Genomic DNA, 26014 nt, shown 5'->3' on the forward strand with positions numbered 1-26014 from the left:
GGTTTTGTTACCAAAAAGGAAGTGTGGAAAATCTGCATTTCTGCAACTAAATCTCTCAATTCTGTATTTAACAGTATGTTTCTTCTATTGTAGACTATCTCATACAAGGATTACATATTCTTCAATTTTTATAAAATAATATAAGCATCTCTTGTGGTGCCTTTTCTATTTAGCCCCTTTTTTTAAAGGAATTTATTGTTGGGTTGATTTTCTTGTTCTCTGAGTTGGACAGACCCATAGGAACAACTGCAAGGACTTACTGTATATTCTTTGTCAATTAAATCAATAACAATTTAACTGCTGAAACTTACTATTTCAGATTTTAATAGTTTGATGTAGTTTTACTCTTAAATATATTTACATACATCTTCTATATTATGAAATTTCTTTTTCCTTTTGAAAGATCATTTGAAACTCATTTGTCAAGGGTTGAGGCTGAACTGTTGAGAAGAGAAGCTCCTCCATCCTATGGACAGTTAATTGCCCAGGGTTTAATTCCACCAGTTGAAGATTTTCCCGTTTGTTCACCAAATCAGGTAAGATTCCAAAATAGCAGCCAAACCACTTAAATTTTAAGGAGACTGAAATAAAGATATTTTAACTTTTATCTGCATTTTTCTTCTTCTGTAGCATTTCCTTTCCTCCCTTTCAGGCCAATGCTAATATTAAGGATTAGCCATAGGGCAAAATCACGCGGTGGTAGCACCACAGAGTTTTCTTCGCATGTTTTTTTCTTATTGAATGCCAGTAATGCACACTATAGAATCCCTCTTGCGTGAAAAGTAATAGATTGGTAGATGTAGTTTTGTGGTCTGTATTGATGTTGTTGTATAAGTCAAGATTGTAAGATACCACTTTGAAATTTGGGAAAGAAGAAGCTATACTGCGATATCAACTACCATAAAATACAGAATAGTGGGGAGCAGGCTGTCACATTCAAAAATAATGAAAAAGTCATTCTACAACATGGACACCTCCATGATAATGTTTTTTTTACTGTTACTTAATCAATGAAGTTGCATTGTTTAAAATAAGTGTTTTGCGGAGGAAAGAACATCAGTTGAAGATTAAAAGCTTGAAATGTAAATTGAATTCTATAAATTATAAAGCTCAAATTCAATTTTTAATATGGTTAAGTGTTGGGGCAAGGGAGTCAAGTCAGGTTGCGTGCAACTACCTTTGTTTTCAGCAATATATAAATCTTAAGATTGCAAATCTGTGTAGGACTGAAGATACCTAGTTGAGATTTCCTAGAAGTCGGTAGTGTCAAGCTAGAGGAATCTTGGTTGTTCTGATCTGTATGTAATGCTTTCCGCCTAAAACTGATACATGCCTTCAGAGATGGATTTTCAAGGATGGATAGTAGTCTCTCCAGTAGCTTTTGAAAGAAAGGCTACTGAACTCAAATATAATTCTATGAACTATTGGAACAGGTTGTGCGTGAAGTATTGTTTGGATACTGTGCTGTGTATGCCTTGTGGCATTTAGAGGATTGTGGAAGGGAACTGAAGGTGACAGCATGAGGACACTGAAGTTCAGTGTTCATAAACAAAGTGAAATATATGCATACATGTTAAGTGTTTATTTGGGGGGGGGAAAGGCTATCCTGATGGATATTCTATATTTTCGCCATAATCTTCATTAAAAGATGGAAATATGGACTTGATCCAGTAATTAAAGATATCAGTGAGTATTTTCAGAATCATGGGCATAACAACAGATCTTCTACCCTAGTATGTGAGAACTGAGCTACTTAGCTGAGGCGCTGTTTTTTTATGTAAGCTTGAGTAAGGGACCCCCGAGTCAAAGGTGTTAATATGCTTGTGTTACCTTACAATTTAAGTTACAAAGTTTTAAGTGGAAGAATTCAGGCATGCATTGTTCTATAGCTGAGTGACTAGAAAATGTATACCGAATTTGGGGAGTGTATGGTTTAGAACACAAAAGATAATTTTAATTAAACAAGCATTAAAGCATTTTGAAACTGAAATTAACTGATTATGCCAGAATGGGAAAGAAAATCAAACTACAAGCCTCTGCTAGAGAGGATATTTAATTTAGTCTCTATTCTTGGCAGCCCCATGGTAGTGGATAAGGAAAGGTCACCTCTGTTAATAACAATCTTTCTGGAAGATTTTGTTTTAAAATCCTAAAGTTCTTGTGGCATGTTTCTATGTACTGTGCTCTAAAATCCACAGTACTTCATCTTCTTGGCAAGATTGTGTGTAGCAGATCTTGCCTTGCATACCTGCTGTGCTGGGTCTGCACTGAATCTGTGTATGTACTTTTTTGTAATTAGTATTCCATATCCAGGTTATAGTGCTTGGTTTGCACTTTGCCTTTATTTAAATTTGGGCAGAAATGTACCTTACATACTTCATTGCTCTTTCATTCCCCTTTTTCTTTCATATGTATTTCCACTTAATTTCCCTGTTCATTATTTTTTCCTGGAGAAAATCTAGACTTTTTCATGCCTGGTTGGTTTTTGAAATAGCCTATTGCTACATACACCAGATCCTTAATATTAAAGATGCAACATTTTTTAGTTACTTAAGACTCTACATATAACCTGTGGTTATATGCTGTTTTCCACAGTAGTTGTTCCTTTGTTAGAATAGTGCCAACATACTGTCAACACTTGATTGTTGCTTGTCTTCTCATTTAGGCTTCAGTTCTGGAAAACCTGAGGCTGGCAGTGCGATCTCAGCTCGGATTTACCTCAATCAGACTTCCTATTGCTGGCAGATCAAGTAACATTTGGAATCGAATTTTTAATTTTGCAAGGTCACGGCATTCTGGATCATTGGCATTGGTCTCAGCGGATGGAGACGATGTTGCCAGCCAAAGTACTAGTAGAGAAGCTGAAAGAAATAATACTCACAGAAGTCTGTTTTCAGTTGAATCTGATGATACAGACACAGAAAATGAAAGAAGAGACACAGCAGGAGCAGTTGGTGGTGTTGCTGCCACCTTGCCTCAGAAAGTCCCTCCTGCAACAGCAATAGAAGCAACAGTCGGAGCGTGTGGGAGTTCCTCTGCTCAGAGCAGCAGTAGCGGTAACACGGATAGTGGAAGAGAAGTGACAAGTGTAGAGCCCCCAAGCACAAGTCCCGCACGTCACCAGCTCACTAGTGCGCTCAGTCGTATGACTCAAGGCTTACGCTGGGTACGCTTTACTTTAGGGAGATCAAGCTCAGTGAATCAGAACCAAAGTCCTTTGAGACAGCTTGATAATGGGGTAAGTGGAAGAGAAGAGGATGATGATGTTGAAATGTTAATTCCAGTCTCTGATGTAGCATCAGACTTTGACATGAATGACTGTTCAAGACCTCTACTTGATCTCAGCTCAGATCAAGGACCAGGGCTTAGACAGCCTTACAGTGCAACACATCACGGTGTAAGGTCATGCAGTCGAGATGGCCCCTGTGAGAGCTGTGGCATCGTACACACTGCCCAGATACCTGACACTTGCTTAGAAGCAACAGTGAAAAATGAAACTAGTGACGATGAGGCACTATTACTCTGCTAGGTACGGATTGTTTAGGAAAGATTGTGTACAAGTTGGAGCAATATCTGTCATTGTTTTGTACTTCACAGTTAAAACTAGTTTTTAGTTTTAAAAAAATCCAGGACAACATTATGTTAAAACTATTTTAGCCTGTGTGGTTGATTAAACTTCTTATACTGGATGATGTTATGGAACTATTAGAGGAAACATTTTAATGGCTTTGAAAGCACAGCGTGTGTGTATCCAGTATAATCCGAATACTCTTTAAACGGAAGTTTTCCCAGTTAGTTTCAAATTTAGTTTATCCTGGTACTGTAGTTCAAACCAGAAACAGGGCTGCTCAAGACTTACTTGGCTGCCTGTTTAACCCCATATTAACAGGTGAATTTGTACAGAATTATTTTACTTTAGGAATTGACTCTGTTGTATTATTGCCAGCATACTTATAACTTAATATACTAAATACTGGTAAGGATTGTTAATGTAAAATATGTACTTTTCTTTGAGTTTATACAACATTTTGTCTAAATATTCTTGAATTTCATCATAATGTGAACTTATTTAAAGGGAGGAGAAACTTTCTCCAGGAGCATTCTTTTTCTTTCAGAAGTACAAAATGTAATGATTTGTGAAATTTAAATATAATAGATAAACTGATGGCAAAAGCTTTTATAGCACTGACTTTCCTAAACTGCAGTCTAATATGGTACAGCCAAATAGTATTTAAAATCCCCAGTTGTTAGTCTTTTCGATTTGAAGTAAAAAAGGGCCGAAGATATTACAATATGTGTTGGTTCTTTAAATATCCAATATGTACAAATACACTACAGAGTAAGTTCCAACTGGTAATAGATCTTTCCCTAATACTGTAGGGTATAAAGCTTGTTTGGACTCAAGGGATTTGCACTAAATCATATTAAGGTCTCTAATGAGCTTAGTGCACAAGCACTATCACTTTAAGTACTATTATTGTCTAATATTGCAATGGCTATATATTTCCATGGCTCTTTTCTTGGGGTGTTGCATTTTTGTTGCAATTGAATTTGCTTTACGATTTCCCTATTTATTCGTTGTATTTAAAAACTGGTTTACTTGGTTGCAGACTGGTTGTTTAAAAAAAAATCCCTTTGAGTGTATTTTCTTATGATATTACATGTTGGAGCAAAACAGGTCAGTGGGAGAAAAAGCTCATAACTTCCAATTTTGTGATAAGCAGGTTAATATGTGGCTACTTGCGTGACAACAAGAATCTACACCTTTTAAAACAAAAATGTCAACTACTGTTTTATTTATTCTTTGCCAGTCTGTTTTTAGTAGGCTTAAAGATCCAGTATGAAATGTATTTGTGTGTGATTGTATGCTATTTATTAAATTTTAAATACTTTGTTGAATGTCATTTTAAAGCATGTTTAAAGTCTTGTGCATTTCTGTCGTGTTATGCTGTCGGGCAGAACTGACTAAAATGTTTTAATATGTATCAAAATTAAATTGAATTTTTGTTATGATTTTGAGGTACTTTTTAAAGATAAATCTAAGGTCTGTCTGGCTTTTTATTTTATTTTTTTAAAATCCTCATCTCCGAAGTACAAGTCACATGCAGAAGAAACAAATAATTGAATGGATTCCAAAGTATATATCTTCTCCCTCTTCTCTTCATTCACAGACACTGGGATGAGAAAAATAAACAATTTTACCATCTGGTTGATTTTATTCATGAAATTTAGCAGGTAAATTCTGAGTTCGGGACACAGTTATGTAGATTTGTGCTTTTGAGGAACCTTATGTGCAATACAGTTGTGAAAGATTTTATTATAATGACCCATGTGGTTTCAAGTTTCAGAACAGGTCACATCACACTGGTACCAGATCAGGTACATATTGGCCCATAATTGCATATACTCAAGTAAAAGTCATCAATGGCCATTTTTATTCACATTGAATAATATCTAAATCTGTGGGTAATCTTTAGTCTGATTTCAGTGGCATTGCTTATAGAGCAGGCAACTTTGCAGTATGAACATGATAATACACCCTGAAATATATGTGAACAGTATGTCCTGGTATAAAATACTGGGTTTTTAAACCTTCCTAACTCATTAGAAAGTAGTTATGGAAATGTTTGTCCCTGAGGCAGATAACATTTTTGAAGAAAGAGTCTTCACAGAAGGCTTTTGGTGTTGAACACACACAGTGATCTCAATTTGTTCCATCAGATGCCCCAACTAGCATGTACCTATGGACTCCATATTGCAGATGTAAAAAGAACACAATGTTTAATTTGTTTTAAAGGAGAAATACTACACATTTAACTGAGAAGTTGGATTTGATTGAGAATTTGGAAAACTGTAAATAAAATTCATATTTGTATGAGGCTAATTTGTTGCAGTGATTTTTTTTTCTTAGTGATTTCAAAGTGTGATCAATTTTTCTTTTGATTAATGTATTAGTGGGTGGTGGTCTGTTTTGTTTGTTTTTACTGAGACTTCCATTAATTCTACACTTTATTCTGGAGTGCTTGAATGAGTACTTTGTTTAAATGATTCTTGATTTAGCTATACTAACAGTGCGGGGGGCATTTTGAACAAAAGTCTGAATGATTCGCTGTGGAATTATTTTCTGTAATACATCACTTTCATCTGAAAGCTTTGAAGAATGTAGGTTATTGTGAGGTGAGTTTTCTCCTTATGCAAAGCTTTCTAAGCAAGGAAAGAGTCTGTCGTTGTTCATTTTCACATATCACACTTTCCTTGTCATTTGATTTGCACTGAAACATTAAGGGTGCTGACTGAGCTTCCAATGCTGCAAGGGCTTGTTTTGTTTCCAAAGTCAAGTCCATTTTCAGTACAAGTTCAGCAACTATTGTTGATAACTCTTCTTTCAAAACAGGTTCCTGGAGAGGATGCTGGAATTAGTTACAGTATTATTGAGTTCCACTTCCTATTGAGATGCCAAAGCAAGAACTTGTGGCAAGCTTGGTTTCAGTCTAGGGGAATCACAGGTCAAGTTTGGGATGCAAATACTTCTTCAGTCTCTTTACATTAAATGGTTGCTGCAGATCAAATTAAATCACAGCTTTTCCTGTTGAGACGAATTTTTTCTTCCTTTCTGAAAAGTGAATGTTTACTGGCCTGTTTTGTTCTCCTGCAGCTATTTGACTGCTGCAGTTGTCCTTAGGAAGTACTGCACCATCTCCCATAAAGCATTTTAAGCCAGCAGTGTTAATCTTCCTGTAGTTGTGATGAGGATTTTTGTGGGGTGTATGGTGTTAGTTGGGGGGTGGGGGGTGGGGGGGTGGGGTGTGTGTTTGGCTGTATCTTCTTTCTCACCTGAGGGTTTCTGACAATAAGCAGTTGCTAAATGAACTCCTTCAGGACATCAGCTACAATTCAGTTGCCCAAAATTGGGTATGTTCTGAAAGGACAAGGGAGAAGCTTGTCTTGTCGCTTTGACAAGCCACTGAAAGTATGGAGAGGTAAGCAGATGGATGGTTAAAACAATTTCCCTTCTACCCACTTTAGAAATTTGACTACTGTAATTACCTTTCCCTCATCAAAGTAAACTACAGTCCATAACTACTGGACTTGATCTAGAGAAGTTTTATAGCACATCACTCCTTTCCTGTCCATGTATTTGTCTATTTGATGCTTTCATTCACATCCAATACCACACTATGGTCTGTCTGGTGAATAGTAATCTGGGGCAAGAGAGTGTAGTATTCACTAAATTGAAGTATTATCTAATAATTTGCATAGACAAGATTTCCTCCATCACTGATGGAGGAAATGAGAGAAGTAGCCCTATAAGCAGTCTAGGTTAGTGATTCCTAGTCACACTTTGAGAAAAGGCATTTGGGGAAAGCCAACGTTAATAAAATGTAGCTAATCTTTGTGAATATTTAGGCACAAATTAATGTTTGTAATAAACACACACACACTCCCCAAAAATCTAGCAAAGAGTTTAACTTTCAGCATTAGTTCCTCCTTGTGAGCAAGATGCATCATATTAAAGTACCAAAGATCCAATCTGAAACGCTTCGCTTGCATTCACTTTGAAAGATTATTCCACATTACAGTCCCCCTGTGTGCTGCTTGTGCAGGCAAGAGAGGGATGGAACATGAGGTGAAAAAATGAAGATGAAAAGATGCATCACTACTTTGAAACTGAATGATGAGAGAGTTGTAATAAAATGGACTAGAAACTCTAAAGGGATATAATTATAATCTATTAAATTGTGCAAAGTTTTTTGGGGGGGAGGTTTGGTGGGTTTTTTTGGTTGTTTGTTGTTTTTTTTTTTTTTTTTTTTTTGAGCTAAGCAAGCATAGGAGACCTCAGAAAAGTAACTCAATGGGTAGGGCATGTCACATCAGGAACGTACAAAAGAAGGGGTTCTGGTTCAGGGTATACTTCCTAACAAATAGTACTGGTTTCTTATGCAAAACATAAAGGACAAACATAAGGAAAAGATCCCTGAAATAAGGGTACATTGTAGATACTAACAGGGGCAGGTATCTTGAGTCTAGAGCAGAAATCTCAGATTTTTGTCACAGCATAGTTGACTTGTTACAGAGGTAAGGGAGAATAATTAGCAGAATCACATTTATACCTTTGCAACCGAGTAATTGTGCATCTAAATGTATGCCAACAGAAACACAAGTGATTTTTAGCTGCTTCTCCAGGTGTAGAAAATTGAGCAAGAACAATTGGTAAAATTTACTGTTCTAAACCTGTCATTTTTCCTACAGTCAGTTAAGAAGGACCTTTGACAGCCACAATTAGAGGAAGTGCTTCTGGTGCACCGGGTGAGAAATAGAGGCAGATATATATAGGGTAGTGGGGAAAGCCATAAACAGACATTTTATTTCTGCAGTGCTATGGCAAGGAACAGAGGTGTTTAGTTTTGCTTTCTCCTGCCTGACATGTTGGGCAGCATTTATAGTTCTGACTTCACATTCCTTCAAGAGAGAGATGTTGAGTTTGACAGTTGGCCAAAACAATATAAACAGTATTTTGTGGTGTTTTTCTATCTAGATAATGCATTAGTAAAAATAACAGTTTCCAAAAGGAACTAATCTGTGCTTTTGTGGTTATGTTTGTTAGAGTTTGGGAAAACCCCACCTAGGAACTGGCTTTCTGTGGCTGGGCTTATCCACCAGGAAACACCTGGCAGATCTGATGAGTCTTCCCCCCACCCCATCCCAGAACATCCTGAGACCTAGAACTTCAGTGCCTGAGCTGAACTGCCTTTGCGTTCTCACAGTTTTTTTAGAAGGTGGCCATTTTATTGCAGCCTTATTAAGCCACCACAGTAAATGAAGAGTGAAAAGAGGGTATTGGGGTTACTTATGCTCCTCTGCTGGGTTCCTGGTCTTTCTTTTCCTTGGTTGTACTGTCTGCGATACATCATTTGTGTTGAGCAAGTTCAAGCAGCAAAAGGCACTTGGTCTTATGGAAATGAGAGAGAACAGTCAGTACCCATTGTTGTTCTAAAAAGTAGCATTGTCTTCAGCATACGCAAGAGCTTTGACTGCCTGCCTTTGTGTCACAGATGTGGGACCGGAGGCTGGGTGCTAATGGGCTGCAGCATCACTTTCAATATATTTGGGAAAAGACTGGCACTGGGAGCATAGATGTGGCTTAGTACTTATGCTAAGGAAAGATCATTATTATTGTACAGATGATGTGGAACTACAGCATTCAACTACTGTCATGATCTTTTTTTTTTTACCCGTTTTCTTTTGGGAAACAATTGGGTGTACTTGCTAGTTTTGAAAAGCATTGACAACTGAAGAAGCCTTTAGAGATGAGATTTTAAAACATCACCGCTTGTTTGTGTTTGAAAATCCATGTCATGAATGAAGTCGGCACCAGGTTGTTCAGGGTACTAGTGAAATTTTGATGAGGGGCACCTGACCTCACAATTATGAAGACTTTCTAGATGCAGGTACATGTAGACCATCTGATTTTATTGAATAAGCATTAAATTCCCACTGCAGAAAAGAGGGGTGTGAAATTAAATCCCAGCTAAATGGGCGTTATGGATTCTTTATAGGAATTGCAGAGAAATGCCTACTGAGTATTCAAAGCCCTTATGACTTTCTGAATATGGGAAAAGATAGCCATTTGTTCCCTTCTGCGAATCCAGAGTTCATCTCAAACGGACATATCTTTACACTGATTCTCCAAAACCAAGTGCTTTATCCAGTATTAGTAAAAGCAGTATCCTTTCTGTTAATTTTCTTGCATTGAAAATCTGGTTCATGATCCGTCTTTATTCCTTAGAGGAAAGTTGTCAAAAATGGAAAATACAATTAATAATGCATCTTCATTAGCTGAGCTTTCTCCCCACTGCTCATTGTCAGTCTCTAGTTTCCTTCACAAAACGTCTTTATTGTTTGTCCAAAAATCTATTTGTCTGCATCTCCTACATTTTGAGATACATCTCTGCTTCACCAACTTTTATTTGAAGCTTGATACATGTAAGAATCTTTGGGTTAAGAAAGAGCTGAAGGCTGAGTAATGACAGAAGGGCTTTTCAGAAATAGGATATGGTAGGAAGGCTGTGAAAATGGAAGCAAAGGGGGAGGATAAGAGTAAAATGGGATAATTACAGCAGATGATAGAAATTAACAATGTTTTATGCTGGGAGGTAGCAGTTGAAGGTTCCAGGGGGAGGTGGGTGAATATGTGTGTCTCAGAAGACTTGAAACTGATTGTGTCTTCATTATAAAGACTTATAGAAGACATCCTCAAGGTCTTGTGATTGTTCCAAACTTCAGTCATCCGTTTCTTGCAAACCTATTGCTTAACTTGCTGAATTATTTTCCTTTGGTAAATAATACGTGTGAATTGGGTTTTCTTCAGGGTTCTTCACCTTAAAATTCAAGCAGTTGAGTTAATCATTAGGTTACTGAGGAAAGTCTTTGGTCATTCTTCTGTGATAAATACGCTAAACAAGACATTCCAAAGTTTAGATTTCTAGGATTATTCGCTTTGCTGCAGACCACAGAAGCATTAGCGTAAGATTCAAGTTCAGGGTCACAATTGATGACTTTCTGCAATGGCTCTCAAATCATTGGACTACTGTGTACTATTTTAGGATGATGCTTTTTAACAGAAGAGAAACTTCTCTGCACAGTTGATGTGTGTGCACAGTGCCAGCTAAGCCCCAGACAGCCACTCGCTCATTCCCCCCTGGTGGGGTGGGGGAGAGAACTGGAACAGTAAAAGTGAGAAAACTCATGGGTTTGAGGTAACAACAGTTTAACAGGTAAAGAAAAAGCTGCACATGCAAGCAAAAAAAAAGCAAGGAATTCATTCACCACTTCCCATTGGCAGGCAAGTGAACATACATCCCATAGGTAGCCATCTCTAGGAAAGCAGGGATCCACCACGTGTAACCATTACTTGGGAAGACAAATGCCATCGCTCCAAACATTTCCCCCGTCCTTTCTATTCCCCCAGCTCTATGTGCAGAGCATGACGTGTATGGTATAGGATATCCCTTTGGTCAGTTGGGGTCAGCTGTCCCGGCTGTGTCCCCTCCCAGCTCCTTGTGCCCCCAGCCCACTCGCTGGTGGGGTGGGGTGAGGAGCAGAAAAGCCCTTGGCTCTGGGTAAGCCCTGCTCAGCAGCAACGAAACCATCCCTGTGTTATCAGCACTGTTCCCAGCACAAATCCAAAACAGCCCATACACGCTGCTGTGAAGAAAGCTAACTTTCTTCCAGCCCAAACCAGTACAACAGTGCAGAGTCAGCCACTGATTACAGAGCAAAGATTTGGTTTAAACTATGCAAACAGAAGGATAAAAAGAGTGAAGTATTTTGTGGGTGAGTGACTGTTACAAAACCAATTAGGAGACAGAAGCCTTGCTGCAGAAGCAACATATATTTAGTGATCACTAAGAATATGGAGCCACTTGTCTTCTCATGATATTATAAGGATTATTTCTGTCCCACGGGTGGTATTTCAGGCCATTCATTCCAGGGACAGCTGAGCTCTGAAATACCAAATATTTACCAAATATACATAAATGCAGCTGATGTGGGATTATCTTGCTGGTCCAAATGGACTAAATAAGAGGACTTCTTAGGCAGAATGTCATTATCTACCAACAACCTATTTAATATGTTCTAAACCACCTGTGGGATAAATTAAGTCTTCCTAGGCACATCATTATAAGACCTGACACCAAATTACCTTGCCAGTTTGTGGGACCTGCAGCTCCGAGCTGGGCATGAAGCTACGAGTAGGAAGGTTTAGTCACTTAAAAGTAGGATCCACAAAGTAAATTGTCCAGGAGGAAATTAGAGGACGTGAAATGGAGCTCAAGCCTGATGCCATTCAGAAACAGAGGTAAATAGAATTTTGAGCCATGGTATTCTTTATGCATTTAGGCATCAAAACCATGACAACTCTTTCCTGTCTAACACACAGAAAAGGGAACTGAATACCCTCATTCCTACCATAGCCTGCTGTGATGGGGCAGGCCTGCCTTCAAATCTCCCTCTGCCCAGTCTGGAGGAAGGGTTTCAGCAGGAGCAGTCTACCACTGCCACTAGCCCAAGAGCACACTCAAAGGTGATTATCTAGGTCTGTCGCATAGAAACTAATTTCATAGAAATAAGTAAATATTCATTGGCTAGGGAGAAATAGTAAGAAAGTGACTATTTTAGGTTGGCAGTTTTGGCGCTGAGTTGGGAGATTCAAGGTGTAGCCCCTTTGCCGATAAATACTGAATAATTTGTTGATGCTTTTCCACGTGAAATCATTACATACCTATTGGGGCATTGCCATCCCCTCTCCTTACTTAGCAGTTAAGGTCATTTTCACTATACAAAGTGAAACTTTTGCATCTGAGACACATTCACCACCCCAGCAGTCCAGCTATTCAGGATGGCGGAAAAATGGGTTTACTGCCCCAGCAGCAGCAGAGATTCAAAGTACAGCCCCGTTACCCCATTTCAGTGCCTGCGTGGACCACTTCCATCCTCACTCTCTAATGTTCCCAATTGCTGTCTTCGAGCACCATAGTTCAACTTCCCTCCTGCATCTTTATTCCCTAGCTTTTCATCTCAATAATCATGTTGCTGAAACTCTTGTTCCTGGCTCATCAGTACCACTGTAGTTAGTGAGCCAGAGTTTCTGTCTGAATTCCCATCACAGTACCTTGACCCTTGTCTTTTTACCGGCTTTAAATGCTGCAGACATGGTAGGTGCAGGTTGCCCTTTCTTGCCCATTCAGCATCACACAGCTGTGCCGGGAGCCTTCTGGCATTTCACTTCATTGTTCTCATTCTCTGCTCTGCTTTTCCAAGCAGGTTTTGACCTTTTCTGTTGCTGTGTGGTGCAATGAATCCCAGTGGGTCTCTGTCCCACTGCACAAAAGTGAGTCAGAAGACAAGACATTTTGGGGGGAAGCTGATACAAAGGCAAACATCTGGTACTGCTCTCCTACCCCCTGGGAGAGAAGGAAAAAAGCTGACATGTTGATGGGAAGGCAACCATTTTCCAAATCTAGTGTCATTTGTCCAAGTGCCATTTCAGTAGCATTTGTGTGCACCCTCTCTCAGCCCTCAGCATTCTGTCTCCTGAAGCCATTGAACTAAAAACTGGAAGAGGTTGAGGGGATGAAGATGCTGGTGCTCAGCAGATTCAGGGACAGGCCTGAGCCATACCACTTCTGAGTACACAAACCCCAGCTTACTGGAGGAAAGAAATGGGAAAAGTCCACAGGAGCAGGTGCCTCTGGGATGGTGTACAGCAGCACCACAGCACTCTCAAAACTAGTCAGCTGCAACAACATCTTTTACCATCCCACACCAGGTTAACTTCAATAAGTAGCTAGCACACCTTGCCCCAGCACAGCCACCAACCCCCCACAAGGCCTCAACAGTCCATCTGTTTGTGCTGTCTCTTCATACTCTTCAGGCCAGTCCCTCTGCTGCCTTGTCCTTCTTCAACCAGGGAGGGAGGGCAGGCTAGCTCGCTCTCACCTTTACTTCTTCCAGGTCCCTCCTCATTAGCAGCTGCCCCCCTTATTGCTATTTAACCACTTAACAGAACCAGCCACAGCTGCAGCTTATCTACATCAGCCAGCCCACCGCCACTGAAGCCAGCCCACAGCTGTATGTTATCAATATTAATTAACCCAGCTTCATTCCTCTACCCAGCAGTCTTTCTCCTCCTTGTGCTCCAAGCTTTTAGCTCATTTTCTAGCCACCTTCATTTTACTTCCCCACCTCTTTTTCCAGGTCTATATTCAAAACGCACGAACTGCCTCTCCCAGCCGGGGTCACGCCAGCCCTGTATGAAACCCACTGCAGGACCCCAGCGTTCCCTTTGTCCTGTGCCTCGCTGCCCGGCGGAGCCGGCAGGAAGGGGTGCCTCTGGGGTGGGGGAGGCGTGAGGGGTCGGGCACAGCCGGTGGGAGGCGATTGGGGCCTGTGTGGGTGGCGCAGTGCCAACTGGAGCAGGCTGAGCGGGGGCTGCGGTGGTGGTGTAGGCCGTGGTGTGGGGGCAGCGGGCAGTGCCGGCTGGAGCAGGCCGGGCAGAAGCGGCGGTGTGGATGGTGCGATGCAGTAGCTGCTGGAGGGTGATTTTCACCTGGTCCTTTGACAGCGACCGCATGGCCCTGGTGCTCCAGCCTCCTGCTGGCCTGAGGAGAGGCCTGGGCTGCCTCCAGAAATCCCCCCTCAGCCAGTGTATTGTCCAGGTAGTGGTGTTGGAAGTCAGGAGAGGGAGCTGCGTTTAAGTCCTGAGGGTTGCGTGTCCCAAATCGTCTTCAGAGAAACAGCTCAGGAGCAGTTCCTGATGGCTGGTGTCCTCCAGTGTGGTGACTCAGTCCCCTCAGTCCCGTGGCAGCAGAGCCTGCAAGGGCTAAACTGAGGTGGGTACGATGCTTGGACTACCACAGCCCTGCGCTGTCCCTGCTGCAGGGACCCCACATCACCCCTGGGCTCCCTGACCACTTCTGTGGAGAGCTCAAGTCATACTTGGTTTCCTCAAACCCTGTTGCAAAGAGCTTGGGTCACCTTTGGGCATCACAAGCTGATGAATGGCCACATTTTCAAAGCAGCCCAGCATGTTTCAAACCCCAGGGCACACAGGGCAGGCTGGAGTGGTGCCACAAGAACCCAGCCGGACCCTCCTGAAAGCCTGGTGACACTTTGTCCAGGCAGAGTCCAGAGCAGAAAGGGCCTGAAGCCAAGGCTCTGCCACCATCCTGCGTGCCGGCTCGCTGGGTGCTGGGCATTGGTGCACTGCTGGGGGTAGTAGGTGGAGCTGCCAAGGGGGGGGGGGGGGGGCATTCCCCTGATGTCTGTTTAAAGAGCACTGCGTGGTGTGTGTTTAGGGCCCTTGGGAGATAACTGCTGCTCTGAGAGGAGGGCGGGCAGTGAAGTACTCTCAGGCAAGAGCAACTTTTTCAGCTGAGGCTTCATTCCCACCTTGTAGGCTCCCATGCCACACCAAGCCCTGGCTCGGCAGAGACTTTTGATCAAGGGGGGAAAAGTCGTGAATGATGACCTCTCTGTGGTGGCTGATGTGTACGTGGAAGATGGAGTGGTGCAGCAAGTGGGACTGAACCTAAACCCTGAGCCACCTACTGGACTCACTGTGCTAGATGCGACCAACAAGCTGGTGATCCCTGGAGGCATTGACACTCACACACACATGCAGCTCCCTTTTATGGGTAGCAGGTCAAAAGATGACTTCTATACGGGAACCAAGGTGAGTGCACATAGGCGTGTCTGTGTGTGCATCTGGGCTTTCTCAGAAAGGGGTGTCTACTGCTTATTCAATATTACTTCTGAAAGAGAGAGTAGACCATGAATCAAGCACAGGCAACTGTTACTGTCCCTTGGCTGGGACATTGTCATTAACAGGTGGAGTACACAGAGGTCCTCCTTCAACTAGTAGGTTATTTGGGTTCCTTTAGAGACTTTCCTAGCTGCAGGTAGCAAGTGTCAAGTGTAGTCGTTTACACTGGCTGCCGCCACAAGACTACAGCTTGCACTGGTACATGCAACAAGCTTCATACTTTTCTGAGCAAAGGTTAACTAAAGCAACACTTTAATTCCCCAGCGTGCTGGGAGCACTTCTGTGGTAACCTGATTGTTCTACCCTGTTAGCATGGGGGAATGCAAGCCCACCATTCACTTTGGACCTTACCACGTCTCTCATTGAAAGTCCAGTTCAAATATTTTTTCTAAAACTAGCTAATTTTTCCAGGTTTAACCACTTGGAATGTTTTCCCCCGCCCCCCCCCCCCCCCCCCCATCTTTTTAGCTGATCTTACATTCTCTGCATTAGCAAGAACTACTACTAGCAGTACTACTAGTAGTAGCAGTATTAACAGCATTATGCATCATCTCCATACAATAAAACCACTCATACAGAGTTCCCTAAAATGTGTAAGGTATTTTTCTAAGAGCTTAGCTGTGCAGGCTGAAATCCTTTGATCACAGAAGGGATCACATTGCCCTGTTTGGCTTGTCTGTTAGCCAGAATCATCAGACGAGCTGTTACATATATCCTGCCCCTCTCACAGCAGAACTGGAGTTTGCCAAAAAACAGAAAGCAATAGTGCATCTCTTCTAAAGAAATGGATTTCACTGATGTTAGTTTTTTCTGATGTGCAAAATACTGATGTACCTTTCTGACTTAGTTGAAATAAAAAAAATTCAAGTCCTTTAAACAAATGGTTTGGTGCAATAACTACATAACTATTAAGAACCTTTAAAATTTGTCATCTTACTTAGATTGACTCTAACAGAAATTTTCATTCCTTGCTTACACCATCATGTCATAAGAGTGTGAATTAGATTGTCTGAGTGGTGTAATTGTACATTTCCATACTCTAACAAGGATTTGGCTTTTCTTAATGTTGAGCCCAGAGTACTGGAAGGAGGACTACAAATTACCTTTATGCTATCCTTAAATTATTGGCGTATTTCTTTCAATAACAATGTTTATTCCAACTCAAGATAGATTTGCTGGTGGTGTTGCTGTTATTTGAATGGAAATATTTTACACTGGACAGCTTTAAGCACTAGTAGTGTTCTTCTCAATGAGCACAGAAGTTACAATGCCTAATTACAGACTGTAATTATTCTGCAAAACTTCAACAAATTTTGTTCATCACAGCAGATCTTTTCTGTCATACCAGAATGGCTGTGATGTCAAACATAACATGTCTATCCAAGTTAATGTAAGTTAAGATGTAAAAGGGAAGCTAGAGTGTTGAATTTCCACCTTCAGAGCTGATAGTTGGAAAGGAATTATAAATTTGATCGCCAGAGTATTTTTCCCAAAACTAAGTCTCTTCCATAGCTATCTGGTAGAAATAAGGGGATCTATTATTATATGGGCTTAACAATGCTGACTTTTTCAGATGTCCATAGAGACAAGAAATATTTTTTTGAAAAAAATTGTAGTTCCTGAAATGGCTTCCTCAAGCAGTTTTTGTTCTTCACACTACTTTTTTGTGATAAATGGAGAGAAGAAAATAAAGTCCACAATGTCTGTTCTGCTTGTCTACAGACATCAAAAAGTATATTTTGTGGCTGAATGAAGTGCAGAATTTCATTTCTAGAATACTTAGTTTATATGATTTACAGTACACACACACATGTTTTGTCATTTTCTGCAACAATCCTTTTTCCTCTGTGAAGACCATTTTTGTAAACTAATTATCAACACTGTATTTAGAAATCTGACATTACAAGAGAAATCAAACAAATGTGACTTAAAGCCAGAAGATTATTTTATTTGACAGGAGAAAATATGTAAAAGAAACAGCAATGGCTATGGCTTTCTCTTAAGATGGTTTCTTAAGGTGTGAGTGATCTCATTCTTAAAGTGCCACTGTTGTCTTTAAAGAGAACCAAAGATGCAGACTAACTCAGATGTAGGTGCTTACACTTTGAAATCCCAAAGTAGGGGAGATAAATTGTGTGCTATCTTGCCCAAAAAAAGTAACAGGTTTTTTAGGGTTTTTTAATAACTTTTTTAGGCACTGGACAGGGAAGCTGCAAAATAGAGACAGCATACACAAAACAGTCAGTTTGGTGCCTAGAAGAAGAGTCTAGATCCAGCCTAGTGATCAGATATTGAAAAGTTATATATTGTGGACCTTCTTAACCCAGGTCAAAGTGCAGAAAGTGTTCAGAGCTATTTACTGAAGGTCATAATCTGACAAATATTTTGGCAAGAGAATCAGGGAGACAGAGTTGTTTTTCAACTATTGCAAAATATGCTACAATGATTAGCTAAGATTTACCCATTCAGTTGAATAAATAAAGACACAGATACTTCAAAACAAAGAGAGGGCAAAAAAGGTGTTAGGGAAAAAAAAAAAAAAGACTTTAAAGTGGAGTTGTGAAACCCATAACTTTTTTTTTTTCTTGACTTTCATAAATATTCTTTAATTCTAAATCCTGTTTAAAAAGAAGTCAATCTGTCTTGCTGAAAAAAATTTGACAGTTTGAACAACTTCTCTTAGAGAAAGTTTTACTGAATTCATCACAGATTCACAAATGTTTACATCACTTTCCAAACTTCTTTTTTTTTTTTTTTTTTTTGCAAAATATAGTGACATATTTACAATTTTGCTTCTGAGTGCTAAGTAAAGGAAGATACTTACTGATCTAGAAATAAGGAGAGTAATATAGCATAAATTTGAACTGTGTATGTTTTTATCTAAATTGGTTGTACCTGTTGTGCAAAGGGTTGTTGTTCAGAGAAATAGACAGGATTTCTCTGGCTAATGTGGTAGATTGCAACAATTACAGCAAAGGAATTTCTACATTGGATCAATTTCTATTAGCTGAGGATCTGTTTTTTGGGACTGACTAACAAAGATCCTTCAAAGGGGGAAAAAAAAGTAATAATTCAATGGTGTGTAAAGGACAGTGAAAACTATTGGTTAAAAAGCAATTTTTGATCCTCATAACATACATAAAGTAAGATTCTCATTGATGTATTTACTTGTGAATATGTATATGGAGGATGTAAGTGCCTCATCCTATTTAAAAACTACTATGCAGTTTTAGTAGATGATACCCTGTCAGTAATAAAAATAACTTTAAACCACTTTAAAAATAATTTTGGTCTTAAAAAATGAGGATTTTCACAGTGGCTTTTCAAACTGAATATCTTTTTTTGTTTTTAATTGTGTATGTGCCCCTTAGTACTTTCCTGTCACACAAGCTTGTTTTTTCAACTACATAGACTCTGAGGAAGTGTTTCTTAAGTTGACGATGGTCTTGTGGTGCTCTTCTTTCTTGGTGAGCCCACCCGCTTAAGGAAAGTCACAGGTGCGTGAAAGCTGCAGACTCTTCTCCCAAATCTGATAAGATTTTGTACATGTGTGAAAAGTTCTCTTTCAGTCCGAGAATCTCCCCATGATTCTCCTGAATACCTGTTTGAGAACATCTTTCTCAAAGGAGGTGAAATTGATCTTCACAATCATTTTGCAAGTTCAAACATTAATCAGGGAAACTTCAGTGGCTTTTCGCTTTTCAGTTCATCAAGATTAATTGTTGCACAGGGAGTTGGAGAGGGTGGGAGGAAATTTGCATTCCGTCTGATTGCTACATATTAACTTTCTTGCTTTCAGGCTGCTATATCAGGAGGAACCACTATGATCATTGACTTTGCCATCCCTCAGAAAGGCTGTTCCCTTATTGACGCCTTTGATACATGGAGAAGCTGGGCAGACCCAAAAGTCTGCTGTGATTATGCACTGCATGTGGCAGTGACGTGGTGGAGCAACAAGGTAGATACAATAGCTGATTTTCAATTCCATAAACTGGTACCACATCTGCTTTGAATTAGCCCTCACATGCTAAATATAGCTTGCTGGCAGGATAATATTATTTGTGTGTGTAAAAACTACATTTGAAATAGTCCACACCCTTCTAAAAGTACATGTATTTGAAAAAGCAGGTCTACAACAGTCTATATCTTTGGATAATGCTGCACAAAGTGAAAGGAAAAAGAAGCAGTTATGTAAGACCAAAGGTGGCAGGAGATGTCTTATAAGTTTTACCTTTTGTTACTTAAACACTTCATAATCTATGCTCCTGTTGAGTCTTGGAGTTACCATTTTTTTTCAGTAAGGGTATACGTGAAAAATATGGTGCTTAATTTCATTTCTAAAAGAAGTGTTCTGTTCCTAAGTGACTCCAGTAACATCTCCTTAAGTAAAGCAGGACTGGAGCCAATAACTACTTGAATGTGAGATTATCTAAAAACTCTTCTGGGAATTTACATATGGAAGAATTGTCCTTATTGAGTGAATGTTTGCTGATAGCCTGAAAGCTTTACAGAATAAATTAACTTTTCAGGTGCTTGACATCTATCTGAACCTGACCCATGTTTTACACCACCACTTTGGATCCTCAGAGAATGTGCATCAGTACATAGATACATTAAATAAATTCTATTTTTAAATATGAATACTTCCTCTTATTTTTAACTTTTAAAATACATAAACCAAAGCCTTCACTCTGGAGACACCTCATCTTTGGTATTCTGTGCACTAAGCAGTAAACAGACTGACAGCAACTTCTAGTTCAAAGCAAAGGCATAAAATAAATTCTCCAGTGAAGTTTGAGGAATGTGCATTTGAAACAGCCTTAGTAGAAAACAGCAGAATTGTACTGAAAAAGTCATTAAAACTAAGGAGGTGTAAACCAATGAAATGTCCTGGTTTATGTTAAGAATTTAACTGTTTTTAAAGGCCAAGGTTGAAAGAAATAAAGGTCTGATGTTTTGTAGCTGTAAAAGATATAGGTAAAAACCACTGATATTTCATGCCCTTCTAATTAGCTATCATTTCCTCAGGATTTAAAGTATTGATTAAAAACATATATTTTTTACAATGCCTTCCCTTAGTCATGGTAATTGATGAAGAAAAAAATAAATTACATGCCTCTATATTTGTGCCAGAGCAGGGCCTTATGTCAGATATTTATGGTTTTGAAAATTTCTACTCAAGATGTGCACCCGTCCCTCCTCTGGATAAGTCCAGAAAAATTCATTGAGTTTTATATCAATCTTTCACCTTTCTTGGGCACATCCAACCAGATTATTAGAGAGATGAAAAAGAATGTTTTACTTTTTGAAAGGAGTTCAGCCCATGGAAATTGTAATAGTGTCACAGATACACATATATTATTGTTACTACCATTTCACAGGGAAGCGAGAGCCAAAGTTAGGTAACAGATGGTTCTAGCTAACCAGCTGTACAAAAAACCTTTGGGCTAAAATCTGCATTTTTCTTTCTTTGTTTGGGAGATAATGTTTTTCTGGGCTTCACAAACCCTAGCAGAAGCAGAGAATCCTATCAAGGAGTGCACGCATACAAGAAAAAAAGCAGGTTTGCATCTAGAGTTTGTTTGTTAAAAAATATTCCGAAAGGCTGTGTGGTGCTTAAAGTCAGGGCAAGGCTCTAGGAGACAAGACCTTTTCTGTCACTCTGTTATTTGCCTCGGTACTAAGTTGGATACATTGATTGTAATATTGGACTCGGTTCTTTCATCATCAGGAGGTTTATTTGGAATAACATTCTGCTTAACTGCCTTTTGTAAAAAGCATTTCCCTTCCTGCAATTAGCTTGTGCCTCCAATATCTGCACTGCAGTGGTACTGGTTGATACACTTTTAGAATCAATTTGATACAAGAAGAATAATGTAAGTCAGTCTTTAAATATGTGACTTGGGCTGTTCGGACTGAACATATGTTTGATGGGTGAACAAAGACTCACCCTTAATACTTACGATCTATTTATACAAAATTATTAATGGGTTAAAAATGATATGGCAGGTTTTTGAAAATTGCTGTCTTTCAGGTGAAGGAAGAAATGAAAAGTCTTGTTCAAAACAAAGGCGTCAACTCCTTCAAGATGTTCATGGCCTATAAGGATCTATACATGGTCAATGATGAGGAGTTATTTGCAGCCTTTTCCTGCTGTAAGGAACTTGGAGCAGTTGCTCAAGTCCATGCAGAGAATGGGGAGCTAATTGCACAGGTAGGCACTTGACATTTTGTCCATCAAAGTCAGGAATATAAATGATCCTGTTACCTAAGCACTTCAGTAAATATATTGGTACCATCGTTGTGTCACAGGGAAAGGCTTTTCTGCCCTATTTTACTTCCAGGGAACTGAAGACATGAGGATCTTGTCCATGATCTTAAAGGATGCTTATGGCAGGCTAAGAAATTGTAACCCGAACTCCTGGGTTCAGGATAGACAGGAAGGAAATGATCCTATTATAATAAGTCTTATACTTGCAATATAATATATATACTTGAGTGACAAAGAAAACAACAGTCAGAGCCTGACCATCGACCAAGTCAGAGGGGGAACGCTTGGCCAGGTATTTAGACATTAGGCATGTGATGGAAACCCTAGGTCTCTCCAAACGTAGTGGACTCATCTAACAGGAACAAATCCAGAAGTGGAGAAAGCTTCACTGACTGGGCACAAAGGTCTCAACTTCCCTTTACACAGCTAGCTTCTCATCACACTTGTTAGTGCCATCTTAGTGCTGTGTGGAGGAACTGGGAGTGTAACTACACTGATGCCTTTGAGTTCTTCAGCTGTTCTAGTCAATAGTGCTTTGACTCTTCCCCAGGTCCCATAACGGAAATGAATTTATTGCTATGTAATCCCAAATCAGCAAAACATAAGTTCCTGAAATATAGTAGGGACAAAATCTTATGCCTCCTAAAACCTTAGAGCTTCCTTCAGAGGCTCTGGATGTGTATCTTTGTTCTTAGTGAGGATCTGGTTTTGGTTTGTGGGGTTTTTTTTGTTGGGTTTTTTTTTCAGTGAGGTGTTAGTACTGTCATCTCAGTTACTGGCTGCAATCATTTAAGAGCACATACTGAGAGAGGGCTAGTGTTTTCATAAGTGGTGATTTATCCCTGGAAGCCAGTGGAGTGTGTTCTTTGAAGTCACTTAAGTATTCTGAGACCTGTGTTTATCAAGAGAAATATTGCATTTCAGATAACATAACAGTAACTTCTCTTGAAAAAAATCATAACCACCTTGGTTGTTTTTTTTTTTCAAACTGGCTGCAGTAGCTGGTTTAAGATCCATTTGTCTGGTAGCATGTTCAAGACACCATGGTTGCACTTTAACAGACTTTTACATGTTTTTGTGTGGTATTCAGGGTGCAAAGAAGATGCTGGCAATGGGAATAACTGGTCCTGAGGGGCATGAGCTATGTCGTCCTGAAGAAGTGGAAGCTGAAGCTACGCAAAGAGCAATTACCATAGCAAATGCTGTAAACTGTCCCCTTTTTGTAGTCCATGTGATGAGTAAATCTGCAGCAAGGGTGATAAGTAATGCACGAAGAGAAGGTAAAAAAGTCCTAATTCTTTTATGCTTGGGCAATGGCATTGGAGGAAGTGTCATGGAAAACCAAACAGCATCAGTGTCCTACATGTCATTGGTGCATAACCCTCAGACCATGGGTGAATGTCTTGGAGCGGGATGTCTAAAATCTATGTGTGAGTGTTGTGGGGCCCAGTGGGAGAGAAGCAATGTGGAAGAACAGCAACTGCGTTTGAGGCTTTTCTCCCCTGCCAGAGGGAACTTATTTCTCCTTTATACTGTGCTTCCATGATCAAAGTGATGGCCAGGACAGCATTATTGCATTAAAAATGATGTGACCAATCCAAGACAATATATGCTGTGCTATTGCCCTCCCTTGAGTTGCAGTCTGCAAGTTTTTATTAGCTATTTAGATGAGAAATTCTACAACAGAGACCACACCAAGTTTTTACAGACAATGTCATGACATGACCAGGACTCCTATTCACTGGGCGCTTAGAAATCACGGTGAGGATGACAGTGTCTGAAAACCTCAGTTCCCCCCAGGGAAGGGTTTCTCAGGTCATGCACTGCAGGGTTCATAAATACATCTGGTCAGCCAAGGGAGCCTGACCTTCTTGACTATGTTTTGGGCAGACTAGAAGCAGCTTGAAGGCTGTAGGAATTAAGGATGTTTTACCTCCTCATCTGTAAGTTCATCCAGAGCAGCCTGTGGAACCACAGCATTGTGAAGAGACATTACATGGGTGGAAGGAGTAGAACAGAGCCCACGATTTGGAGGGTCTAAAACTTTGTGGGATATCTGTCCTCATTATCTTTTCACATCTCATCTTGTGTTCATCTGATCTAACATGAATTGCATATAGACCTCAGTTTCATTGTTTCTTGTACTTTAGATAAGGTTTACACAGGGGGGGTGGATTATTAATATCAAAATGCACAGTATGAAAGCTTGTCAAAAGTACAATCAAAACAAGCATGATATCATTGTGCTAATATAGACGGATATGTTTATGTGGAGTATGTATTGATTATGATTTCTAGTAAGACTTACAGTAATTCAGGTTTATAAAAGAACCTACCGGAATATTTTTTTTGGTATAACATATCTTTTGGTACTGTGCTATATTAGATTCCTCCACTAGATGACAGTGCTGCTGGTAATGTGGATTATATTCATCAGTGTACTGCTATTTGTACATTCATAGGTGTAGTGTCAAGATTAACTACAAGAAGCTGTAACAATAGTTAAAATACCCAGATTAAAGATGAAACACTGTCTGTGAACATAAAAGTGCTAAGATAGGTGATGGTGTTTTATAACACCCTATTCAAGGAAAAAATTCTATGCTGATAGTGAATACTGTAAAATATTTTCAGGCATGTGTTGTAAGAATAGTCTGCAGTGTCAGTGTGATAACTGATGATATATGTACACTTCTTCAATGTGTAAAAAGAAGACATTTGTACAATTTATGATTATTGTGGTGCAAATCGGATTTTATAGCTTCCTGGGTTGAAGCAATCAGAATCATCAATGCTTGCCTTTGTGCACAACAATATATGTCGTATGTCCATAATTAATTTCTATTTACATGGAGGTATGCTGTTTAGGAAACAGAAATCTAGGATTGATTAAGAAATTTTGAAAGACAGCTAGTGTACCACAAAGGTAGTTGCAACGATTATAGTGTTTAATGAGACTGATGTATGTAAATTCTGGTAATGAGAAACTCGTTGTTAATTTCAGTAGAATTTATTTTCCATTCCTCAATTAAAAGTGGTGATACAAAGCAAGGAGTTCCAGACAAAAAAAAATAAATATAAATTCTCAAAGTATTCTATGAATGACATAAATAAACCCCAAATATTTTGCTGGAATATACTCAGCTTGGACAGGTTAAAACCACTCTAATGTGAAAGCTGTGTAAACTCTTAAATACCAGAAGGCTCTCAAGCATTTGAAATATTCACTCTAATGCAGTTGATTCATCTTTTCAAGATTATTTCTCCATCTCTTGATGCTAGCTTCCCACTGTTTAAAATTGTGAAATTGTTCATGTTCCTTTCCAAGCACTTAGCATGAAGTACAGTGTGAGGGTGCATATTTGTGCCTGCCCATGTTGAAAGAAGATTGATATCCCTTCCTATTCCATCACTGACCTCAGAAGGGGACAGACTGATCTTCAGTGAGCATAATCTATTTTCTGGGTGACGGTGTGATACCAGAATTGAAGCATTGCTTCTCTGGAATGGTGATTTTCCTAGTCAAAAATGTAAGTCAGAGCCCAGTTCTTCTTTGTCCCTCATTTAGCTACACAAGGTGAAAAATAATAGTAGAGCTAGAGGCCGAAGGTCTGATACAGTTTGTGGAAGACAGTAGGCATAATTCTGTTTTCTTCCGTGAGCTATGGCTTAGACCCTGAAGGCTAAAATCAGTCATACAGACTGTAAAGGGATACTAGTTCTTATACTTAGAATAAGCAAACTTTAGGGCAATCACATGAGTGACTGTGTTTCCTTCTCCCCTCCATGCCAACGTCCACCATCTGTGCCTGCTCTGATCTTCAGCAACACCACTCACCGAAGGAAATCTCCAAATTGTAGCAGCATGTTTTTCATGTACATCAGTAACAGCTACAGTGCTGCTGAATATTCACCAGAAAATCCAAACTTTCCAAGTTGTGCTTGTGTTGGAGAGGGACAGGTTGACTCATGCCCCCATCCTGTTCTTTTTTGGGCCTACCAGTCTGTTTGCCAAAAGCAGTGGTTCACTAGTTCTCTGCTTGAGAGGGTCAAAGACCACACATCTCTGAGAAGTGTTCCTGCTCGTCTCAGTGGGCTGTTTCTTCACCCCTGTGCAAAACATGATCTTGAATCTTGCTAGAATAGATAGAGGAACTGTCTGCTTCCATAGAATGGCAGTCTGACGTTTCTGTGTGCATGACAGTCTCGTTCCCTTGACTGGGAAGTCAAAGAGGATCTGCTTACTGCTATTGTGTATCCCTACAACAAGGAGACAAGGCTGTAGAGAGCTAGTGTCAGGCAGCAGAGCTCCCTCTCCTTGTTAGGACTACCTGATGTGAAGTTACTGGGGAAAACAAATGCGGCCCTGTCACCCATTCCTTCGGTCAATAACACCTATGGGGAAGTAAGGCTAATAA

The 26014-nt window shown here is 39.8% G+C and overlaps 2 protein-coding genes across 2 annotated transcripts in view; both read left to right on the forward strand.

The window, feature by feature from the left end:
• Nucleotides 1-5884, forward strand: part of LRP12 (LDL receptor related protein 12) — a 48810-nt gene extending 42926 nt beyond the window's left edge. The window contains exons 6-7 of the mRNA XM_037379549.1: nucleotides 404-536; nucleotides 2666-5884. Of these exons, the coding sequence (XP_037235446.1) occupies nucleotides 404-536; nucleotides 2666-3529 (997 nt within the window). The 3' untranslated portion in view covers nucleotides 3530-5884. The remainder of the gene's footprint in view (nucleotides 1-403; nucleotides 537-2665) is intronic.
• An 8959-nt stretch (nucleotides 5885-14843) lies between these two features.
• Nucleotides 14844-26014, forward strand: part of DPYS (dihydropyrimidinase) — a 32833-nt gene continuing 21662 nt past the window's right edge. The window contains exons 1-4 of the mRNA XM_037379037.1: nucleotides 14844-15235; nucleotides 19125-19283; nucleotides 21360-21539; nucleotides 22687-22876. Of these exons, the coding sequence (XP_037234934.1) occupies nucleotides 14966-15235; nucleotides 19125-19283; nucleotides 21360-21539; nucleotides 22687-22876 (799 nt within the window). The 5' untranslated portion in view covers nucleotides 14844-14965. The remainder of the gene's footprint in view (nucleotides 15236-19124; nucleotides 19284-21359; nucleotides 21540-22686; nucleotides 22877-26014) is intronic.

This window comes from Falco rusticolus, chromosome 3, assembly GCF_015220075.1.
Source record: "Falco rusticolus isolate bFalRus1 chromosome 3, bFalRus1.pri, whole genome shotgun sequence".
NCBI classification, from domain to species: domain Eukaryota; kingdom Metazoa; phylum Chordata; class Aves; order Falconiformes; family Falconidae; genus Falco; species Falco rusticolus.